This window comes from Limulus polyphemus, unplaced genomic scaffold, assembly GCF_000517525.1.
Source record: "Limulus polyphemus unplaced genomic scaffold, Limulus_polyphemus-2.1.2 Scaffold5130, whole genome shotgun sequence".
Classification (NCBI taxonomy): Eukaryota; Metazoa; Arthropoda; class Merostomata; order Xiphosura; family Limulidae; genus Limulus; species Limulus polyphemus.
Window position 1 is genome coordinate 12181 of NW_013670740.1, and position 10739 is coordinate 22919.

The following is a 10739-nucleotide window of genomic DNA, read 5'->3' on the forward strand; positions in this document are numbered from 1 at the left end:
ATATCTAAGATTTAGTCACCTCTACCCGGAACACTTGTAAACATCATTCTACCTAACTAATTTAGTAACGTCCATATCTAACATTTAGTCACCTCTACCTAACTAATTTAGTAGCGTCCATATCTAAGATTTAGTCACCTCTACCCGGAACACTTGTATTTTACAGGTCCAAGCAACCCATCTGTTGCTCTTAGCATATCCTTGACAATACTCTACTTATGTATTGGTTCCTACTAATTTATTCATTCCTGCATCTAGCCCAAAGCATCACTTCTGAAAGGACCACACATCTGTTGCTCTTACTAAACATCTGAGGTTCTTTTTTTAGCATCTTTTCTGACTTACGGTTTCCAACATTATTCACAGAAAGAGTGCTCCTTCGCCCTAGCAGTTAAGCTGTCAACATGTTCTGTACTCTACAACTTGATAAGCAACTTCTAGAAATATAGTTTCAGGTGTGGCCAATTCATATTGTCCGATGCCCGAGACAACACGTTTTTTCGTTATATTTGGACCGTCAAACGAGTACATTTTTCATCTGTTTTAATCACTCGCGCCACAATACAGCCAGTAGAAACTAAAATCATGTAACATAAGGAACGCCTAACGTTGCAATTTGTACTGTCGCAACGTCAGTAAAACATGTTCATGCCATGAATCACGAGAAGAATTATGTATTCTGTAGGCTACAACATATGAACATCAAAAGCAAGAAATAAAAATATTTGTTACTCTTAATTTCGATTTTATTTACTCTTGAAACAGAACACTTTCGGGAAGCCTGAGGAAATACATGTAGCCCTTACTTATTTTTAGGGCCCAGCATGGCCAGGTGGTTAGGGCTCCCGACTCGCAATCTGCGGGTCGCGGGTTCAAATCTCCATCCCACTAAACATGCACGCCCTTTAAGCCGTGAGGTCGTTATAATGTAACGATCAATCCCACTGTTCGTTGGTAAAAGGGTAGCCCAAGAGTTGGCGGTTGGTGGCGATGACTAGCTGCCTTCCCTATTATCTTTCACTGCTAAATTAGGGACGGCTAGCGCAAATAGCCCTCATGTAGCTTTGCGCGAACTTCCAAACAAACAAAACCAACCATATTTTTAGTACAGTATTGAAATTACCGTGTGATCGGTATTATAAGATTAAAACAGCAATGTTGCACTTAAATGTACGCTATGCAAACATAAAGCATTGGTACGCAAAATCAATAAAAATATACTTTTTGTATGACAAATTACGATGGTACATGTAATATCGCAGGTCACGCTTGTCTTTCAAAAACTTCGTTTTTTAAACACAAGTCTCAAAACTTCGTTTCTAACTGTAATGCCGCCTATTTTTTAAATATACTATATTAAAACAGTCTGTGTTGCCATATTCACAAAACAGGAAGATTTAGGAAGTCCCCATAGAAACCTTGAAAAGTCGCTATTTAAAAAATTCAAACGCGTATAAATGTCCCCAAAATAATATTCTAAACAGGGAAAATGTTTTAAACTGTAAGTCACAGTCTAACAGGTGTTTGTCAGAATTTTACCCAGTGCTTAAACTGCTTCTGAGAGTGCTACTCTTCTCGAAATCGTTGAATGTATACCGCTTCGTATTTTGACACTTCTTTTCTAGATTGTCTGCAAAAATTATCCAAAATATATACACACTACTACTTTTTTGCACGATGTTTTCTGTAAATGCTTACAAACAACTACAATGGCTGGAGACGGCTTGAATGGGTAATGAAGAAAAACTTTAATATAAGTTTAACATAACAGCAAGCCGTCTCCAGCCATTATTAGTCTCAAAGTGGGTTCCTCGTCATCGAATTTGAAAACAACTACAATGTACAGAGGCGTTGGAACCAGGGGTGTTGTGGTACACCCACTTTGCAACTCTTTCCAACATCACTGTTGTACACAGTCTTTAGGTGCCACTCATCGTCTCACGTTTCGTTTCGTTAAAAAGTTGTGTAGATGTAGTAACGTCGACGTGGCGTGCGTCAGAAGGTACTAGGAGGAGCGTCGATTTTCTTAACGATATTGAGCCTCTTGTGAGTACTTTTGTAACTATAGAAGTTGGCGCCTTCTTTCTCTGAATACCACTGTTGTTAATAGTGAAAATCGCTTGTGGAACGTCACTAAGTTGGCAACATTAATTTCAAATAGTTAATTTCCAGTTTAACACTATTTCAGACTAAGTAAGTTTACACGCAAACAATAATGCATCACCTCTGCTACTAGTAGTACTCGTGCCTAACAGTAACTCTCGACCACTCCACACCGAGGATGAGATTCTTGTAGCTGAACGTTAACCTGTTGCACTGTTTAACGTTTAAAAAAATTAAACGATTTATTTACTTACGAGTTTCCTGTTGCAACAATACCGTGTATACCTTTCTGACGTAGATGCCTAATTCATTTTTGATTTGTACTGTAGCGCCCTTTGTACTATGGACTGCATTTTCACTTATTCAAGGCTTATCAATATCAGTACAACTTAAACTTAAAAGTTAGCAAAGCTTTGGTTAAATAAAAACAAATCTGATATATAATGCTTAAATAGTTGTTACACTATATAATTCCGAATAGTAAATGTCATGATATTATTCACACACTTTACACATAAATATTTTTTAAGTCTACTTGAGTCTGAGGTTATCTTCTTTCTTTACTGTGTTGTTATTTTTTTGAAGTTCCTACCCTTCTGATACAGACAGGATTAATGCAGCAATTTCGACTATTGTTCATTGTTTAATAGAAACAAAATGTTAAAAGTTATGTTCGATTTGTGTGTGTATTTTGTAGAACAGTAAGAGGGCAAATAGATTTTTAAGAAAGAAGATTAGATTTTTCTAGAATTGTGTCCCTTGCACAGGATGTTTTTATTTACTAAATTAATTTAAATATGTTTATGCATGATTTCAATGTTATTAACTAACAGCTTATATTTTGGTTTGTAATTGTACCAGTTTTATAGAAGTTGTAATTAAAATCTGTTCTTGTGTTTCTTTATAGGTATTATTTTAAAGCATCATACAACTTCACCAATGAAGAGGGAATATTTGTGTGAGTGGATCTTGGTCTTTGTGGTTTTCATCATAGTCAACATACCAGTTCTAGCTCTTAATAATGGGTTAGCTTTGACTCCACCAATGGGATGGTTGTCTTGGGAACGTTTCCGATGTAATGTTGATTGCAAAAAGTATCCCAAAGACTGCATCAGGTAAACAGTAAGTTCTATTATGTAATGAAAGATATACAAGTGTAGTATTGAAATTTCATTTTTAGAAAAATCTAATGCATGATTCAGATATATTATGGCAGTGACAAAAAGCTGAAATGAGGACGGTTCAAACTAATATTTTTGATATTTTGATTCAAACAGTTATTTCATAAATAAAAATTAAAAAGTTAATAAATAGGAAATTGGTTGCTTCATTGGAAATGCATAAAAAAATAATGATTTAAGTTACTTCCTTAAGATGACATTCTAAAATCTGTTCATCCTCAATTTGCATGTATAAATGCTTAAGGTTTGTAATTAATGTATCATTTACATCCAGAATTATAGTTTTTAGAACATGAGGAAAGGCAAGATAACAGAAGGGAATTCGATTGATGAAGGCCACATCATTCATAAATACAAAACGTGCAAAAGGTATTTCCATATGGCAAACATCCAGACATAAGTTTAGCTGCATCCAAGTATCATGCTTCTGGTCACATCATAACAACTTTTTATCTGGAGAACATGTTATTGGTAATGAATGCAGCTTGTATGTTTTGCATTCAAAGAGGATTACATTGTTTTGGGTGTTGCCAACTCTAGCCCCTCCTTTAACATCCTATTTAGTATAGCACAGCAGGGGATCTCAAGAGATTAATGAAGCAGCTGTTAATGCTATGAATATTATCTTCGTTAGAAACCACGTGATTTGTTCTGTTAGGGTCAGCAACATGAAACTAAAAAATCAGAAATATCCTAAGATCTACAAGAACTACAGTCATTATTCTGTATGAATAATTTTGTAAATAACAATATGAAGATTGTTTAACATAAAGATAGTTAAACCCATTGATTTAAGCTTGTTGTGCATAGTTTTTCATATCTAAAATTCCCAGTCTCTAAAGTTGTTTGTTACTGTCTTATAGTATGTATTCTTATCTGCTTTTTTGTTGTTTAATGTTTCCTCTGGTGCAGTTAAATATTGGTAACTAAACCGTAAGGTTTAGAATTAAAAAATCTAAATAAAACAGTAAAATCATACATGTCAAAATGAAAGAATGATTGTTAAAAAGTTTATCAACAGAAAAATTTGATGCTTAAGGAAGTACAAATGAGTGTAATATACAGAAGGTTGAGTAAATTATATTTAAATGGTTTTTGAATATCAAAATTAGCAAGTCACATGAAACCACAGTTGATATAAAGTTGTGGTGGAATGGTATGTATAACAACTACATTCTGATGTTGTTTGGCATTTTGTAGGTAGTGTGATGCCACCAAAAAATTATCACTTTTGAAAAGGGTATGTAATAGCCTGTTCAGATGCAAAATATTCATATGTTCAGATCATAAGGATGTGTTCAGAACAGGGATTTAGAATTTCCAAAATGGAGATATCCTTTGCACTTAAAGGCATTGGAAAACAAAGGAATATAGATAAATTTAAGATAAATTAGAGTTTTTATTCATTACCCATTCAAGCTGTCTCAAAGTATTATGGTCAACATTACTTCTTGAATATGAGATCAGTCCAGTGGACTTATCCTGTACACATTCAGTTAATGTACATGATCTTGTGTTCTTCCAGCTTTATCTGTTAAAGGCTTCTGCAACATAAGTGTGAATTTGTACTGTAAGTATAAACAAATCATGTATTAAAGATTGAAAAAAAACATAATTGTTTGTATAATCAACATATCTTACTGAAAACTGATAAGAGTTATTTTTGTTGATTAAGAAGGTACAGGGGGGTCAAATCACATGCACCCTTTTTTTTACTGAAATAAGTCAAATTAATGACTATTATTAAATGTTGTATAAGTAGCCATATGTCCTTACATTGCCATATAGTATCAAATAGAAACATTAGATGTCAGTGCTCTTATTTTAGGCTATTAATTACGAAAAAATATTAAGATTTTTTAAAATCAATGCAGCTTCTGTCTACAGCAATCCAGTTAAAGCCTCAGACAATAATTGATTATTTCTAAGCTAATAAAACTGTATGAACATAAATAAACATTGAAATATTTGTGCCTTGCCTTTTTCGAGACACACTAACAAAGTGTCTAGACTGTAAATTTATTGTAAGTGGTATGACTGTTTAAGTAATGACTTTTAAAGCATATTTTGAAAACAGCCATACTATTAACCAAAGCTTTAATTTATTTTAGATATAATTATGCTCACCACTAAGTATGAAGGCTTATGATATTAAAAACCAGATTTCAGTATCTGTGATAGGAACAGAGTTGTATTGCTTTGGACTTAACATTTCTGTGTAAATCCCTTCCTTAACTTTCAGCAGTTGGATTTGTTAATCCCTGTTTTGGGACCTTGATACATCAGTTAAATTTTTCCTGATTCACTTATTCCACCTTCATTTAACCCTTACCACCCTTCTTTGTTTCCTTTCCCCCCATTCACCTCTTGACTGAGGATATCCATCATTTCCTTGAGAGGGTTTTTAGTAGATGCCCATTCCCTCCTTTTCACCACGTTAGCCCAGTTGGCTTCATTGGCCCTTTCCATTCACATCTGGCTCCTTTGTTGTTGGAATCTATTGAGTAGAGATGCACTTTTGGTCTGTGTGCGTCTACTCGCCACATCTTTGTAGGACTTACGTATGGCTCCCTTTTAGTATCAGTCTGTTTTGGGGGGTCTATTTGATTCCTTGGAATCTCGTGTAGAGTCTGTTCAACTGAATAATTCCCTCACTTGTTGTTTGTCCGTCTCAACCGTCCTCTGCTTCTGTCCCTCTCCTTCCACTCTCTTGCCTGTTCCTTTCTCCCAGATTTTGGTGACAAAATGTCATAGTATGCACCCTCATGAGCTATGTTACCATCATTATATGGGGAACTGGCCATTTATATTCCCTCTCCACTTTTTTTTTTATAAACCCAAGTTCTTCTCAGAGAAGCTGCACTTGTGGATTGGTTGGTCAAGATGGAGAGGTTCATTATTACCCCAACACAATACCTTGTTCACCTTGAGGTCTTTTTCAACTTGTCTCAGTTGAGCCCTGCCTTCTCCCCCTTGACTGAGGTTTATGGAGCTCTTCATTCAGAAAGCCCAATCCTCTCCTTCTCTACCCACATGAGGTTCTATCTCTTTTGGAGACTTGGGCTTCCTTAGAGGCCCTTATTCCCCTCGATTGTGCTCACATGAGGGCTCTTTTGCAGGTTTTACACAATTAATGGGAACTACATTATGGATGGGGTTCCTCATCTACATTTAAGACTGGATTTGCACTTTTTTTTGCAGATGCTTTTGTGAGGATTTGGGAGGTTTATTTGTACACTTGAGAGATCTTGGGCTGTTGGTCTTCGATTGAGTCAGGTTTCCATATCAATCTTCTGGAACTCATAGCTGTCCATCAGGCATTGGGTCATTTCTTTCCAATTCTGAGGGGCAGATTTTTCATGATTCATTCTGACAACTCGACTGTGGTCTCTTACATCACTCAGCAAGGAGGCACCCATTCTTAGTGTCTTTGTTTTCACACATTGGATCTCCTGTTATGGGCCCACAGCCAACATATTTATCTGCTGGATTGTCATATCCCGGGTGCTCTCAATCTTGTTGTGGACTGGTTATCTCATTCCTGACAAGATTCTCTCCACAGAGTGGTGTTTCAATCCACAGGTTTTCCAGTGGTTATGCTCTCACTTGTGTACACCCCAGTTGGATGTTTTTCTACCCACCTGAATACCAACCTTACTCTGTTTTGCTCCCATGTTCCACAGCCTTCAGCTTTGGTTGTTGATGCCTTCAGTCAGAACTGGACAGGTCTTTACCTTTATGCCTATCCTTCTCCTTCCCAGAGTTGTGTCCATCACCCAAACCACTCTGCATTGAGTTTTTCTTGTGCTTCCAATTTGTCCTGCTCAGTCCTAGTTCCCTTTATACAAATGTCACCACCATTATCTCTTCCTATCTCCCCATCTCTCTTTCATCAGCCTCAATCATTCATGTTTCACCCATCTGTTCTGATACTCTATTTTCACATGTGGCTTTTTTCTGATACCTTGCCAGGAGGACTGGACTTTCCACTCATGCAGCATTCCTTCTTTCCCATTCTGTCTGCCCCTCTTCCTTGTCTGTTTATCAGCGTAAGTGGCATATGTTTTACGTTGGTCACTTAATCTTGGCCTCATTCCCTCCCATCCCACAGTCTCTCATCTTTTCAATTTCTTCACTTGGCTGTTTAACAGTGGTCTTTCTGTGTCAACCATTGCCGGATATAAGGCCCACTACTTTTCATTTTTCCCATTTCCACCAGGTTTTTTCCTCTCCAGTTTTCTCCCTTTTGTTTCATTCTTTTCATTTTCTTTGTTCTCCCCAAACAAAACCCTTGTCAAATTGGAATCTTAATATTGTCTTATGTGCCCTTACTCTTCCTCCATTCAAGCCTTTGTCTTCCTTTTCCATTTACCACCTTTCCTTGAAACTTATTTCCTCCTCATCTTAGCCTGCAGGTGTCATTGGTCGAATGTGTTTGCTCCCGATGTCTCTTGTATCTTCTAGCACAGCACTTATGTCATCCTTTATCCAGATTGTACCTTCCTTCCCAAGACCTTTGCTGCTCAGGTGGTAGCTTTGCCTTCACTCTGACTTCCCTACCTTCTATATCACATTTGTACTTGCATTCCAATCCAGTGTGTCCAGTCTGGTGTTATGTGGCTAGCACAACCACCTTTTGTGGCTCCTGTTCCCATCTTTTTCTCTATTAGAATCCTTCTTTATCCAGACACCTATCCTTGATTACCCTTACTGGTTGGATTCACCAAGTTATTTCTTTGGCTTATTCTTCTTTATCCTCTGATAACTGTTGCATTTTCTGTGTTTGCTCTCACCAGATATGCCATCTTACCATGTACCTAACTGCTCATTTTTTCCACCCATTAGAGGAGATAAATTAGGCTGACATGTGGACCATTATTCACACTTTATTTTTGCATTATCTGCATTGGATTTCATTTGCCTCCTGTTACCATCTTACAATCCTCAGTGCAGCTATGAGTGGATAAGTTTCCTTGTTTTATGTTTTTCCTTTGCAGTGACCTCTATTTGCTTTTTGTTGGATCCTGCTCTGTGGCAAATGGTACCTGTCCAGGTATACTAATACTTAAATCTACAGTGTACAGCCTTTAAGGTCTATAACACTCACAGTTGAGATGGGGCGTTCTGCAAGACTACTTGTAAGTTCATCCTCATGGTGTATTGCATCATAATTATGTCCATCCTGGACTAGCATGAATATAACAAGAAATGAATTGCTGTCCTCCCTCCATTCCTGGCATGCTTTTCAAAATAGGATTCTGCAATCACCCATTGCACTTTCTCCAATGTTGCATTCCTCCAAACACCCCAACACTCTTTCCCTCCTCTTCCACTTACCAGCTCCTAGCTGCTGGGATGGTGGACCATGGAGGCTTCCTTCTGAGTGGGGGCCCTTTCCATGCAGTTCAGAGTAGGGTGGAGGTGTGTACTCTCCTCCTACTTTGGACCTGATGTACAATTCCAGATGTTGATTGGTTTTAGATGGGATGAATCCACCATATGCAGTTCACTCCTCCAACTGGGAAACCTTCTTCCTACTGCCACCTGGATGTCAGTTCCTAGGTGTGTTGGTGTTGGTTAGAGCTGGAACAACCAACATAGGTCTTCACTCATGAGGTGGACTGGGACCCTATTTTACCATGGAATGGACAATACATTCCTATCATTGCATGGATGTCAAGTTCCTGCTAGGCTGGATTGGTTGTGTACTAGGTCTACACACATGTACTGACTTGGGTTCTCAGAACAGAAGTCTTCTAACCCTTCTGGTTCCTGGGTCTGAAGTAAAAATGGTATGGACCCTCCTCTTACTGTAGCTTGGGTGATTCATTCCCAATGCCACTGATTTTGGATTGGAATTGACCTACTGATTACGGTCCGATGCACCCTAGCCACTTTACACAAGTAGCCTGTTCATTTGATGTAGCTATTTCCACCTATTCGGCAACAAGATCATTAATCAAGGGGAAGGAATATATCTGATTGAGATATGGTGCAATCTCCCATGTGTGTGTTTCCTCTTCGTCAAGGTGTCACACTTCTCGGATTCTCTTCAGATGCTTTTTGAATGGTCCACTTCTTGGTAGTTTTGTATCACTCCTTCTGCCAGGTCAATGTGAGATTCTAGCTATTATGTGAGAGGAGATAAGGTATTGTATCAGAAGTTAACATTTTTCTACATTGAAAATGCATTTCCAATAGATACTCCACTCACACATCCTACCCATTTCCAGTGCTTCTTTAGTGCCTAATCTTGAAGTGAGTCGGCTGTGCTATGAGGGTGTGTTGCACTCCTATTGGTGGAGGATTATCACATACAGCTGTACCACATCAAAACATGTTGAGTTTGGTGAGAGTATCAAGGCTAGTGGTAAGTATCTGTTGGAAATACAGTTTCAGGATAGAAAAATGTTAACTTTAACTGTAAAAAACTTACTGCACGTACATGTACAAAAAAATAAACTGTATTTTTCATATTTTAAAACTCCACATAAATATACACTTTTAAATAATAATATTACTCAAAGTGTTGAAATAACAGTAAAATGTTCTACATTGCAAGCCCTTTAGTTTGAACCAGAATGAAATAAACAATAAAAATTTAAACAATAAAATGGTTTTTTATGTTGGAATATCAGGAACCACAATAGTGGTTCATGATGGGGATCACAAGTAATTGCACAAAACCCTAATATAACATTCAGGTAAAAAACACCTTAAACAGTACAGATTCAGTTCAAACAACAGTTTAAAACCTTTATTGTTGATTGCGAAGGCTGTATGCATATAAAAATGTTAGACTTACAAGGGAAAGAAAATCTGCTGAAAATGACCAGTTTGTAATTATTATTATTATTCTTTTGCCAGCCTACACCAAAAACAGCTTGGTATATTGCACTCAAACCTTTTGTAGAATAATAAATAAGGTACTGCAAAGGTCGTAGGGGGGGTATTAAAAGGTCAATTTATATCTTCAATATTTTACATAAGCTAAAAAATGTCATAATTCTAATGTAAACAATGTTATCATTACCCCTTGTAGTTAGCTTAGTTACAAATATCTAGTGTTCCTTTAAAAAGCTTAAGTACAGGATGAGACAGGTATTACCAGCCAATAATAGATGAACGTTAGATGACTGTAAGGTATAGATACTCAATGTTTTGTACACTTTACAATCTGTCTCTTTAGGGAACCAACCCATATCTTATGTATGAAGTGAAGAAAAAATAATAATCAGTACACTTAATATTAAATTTTATTACACACATTTGTAGAATAAAGACATGAAGGTTTATTTAAAGTGACATTTATTTAAAGATGTATATATTTTATTTGAAAAAGCTGCTTTTCTACTAGTAAAATTTTATACACACTTAGTGGGGGATGTTTCTTAGTCTAGTCATATATTTGCCCATTTCTATGTATTATATATAGATAACTTAGTTACACAAAAA

General features: G+C 36.8%; 1 protein-coding gene and 1 long non-coding RNA gene across 8 annotated transcripts in view; one reads left to right on the plus strand and one right to left on the minus strand.

Annotated features, from left to right (window-relative positions):
- Window positions 1-10739, minus strand: part of LOC111089059 — a 35962-nt gene that overhangs the window by 10041 nt on the left and 15182 nt on the right. The window lies entirely within an intron of this gene.
- Window positions 1-10739, plus strand: part of LOC106472165 (alpha-N-acetylgalactosaminidase-like) — a 42911-nt gene that overhangs the window by 4326 nt on the left and 27846 nt on the right. For 5 of the 7 annotated variants that reach the window (XM_022400769.1, XM_022400766.1, XM_022400768.1 and 2 more), the window contains exon 2: window positions 3011-3218. In XM_022400769.1, coding sequence (XP_022256477.1) covers window positions 3043-3218 — 176 coding nt within the window. In that variant the 5' untranslated portion in view covers window positions 3011-3042. Of the gene's footprint in view, window positions 1-1913; window positions 2194-3010; window positions 3219-10739 lie in introns of those variants that run through there. The other 2 variants (XM_013932794.2, XM_022400764.1) reach the window with 2 other exon arrangements.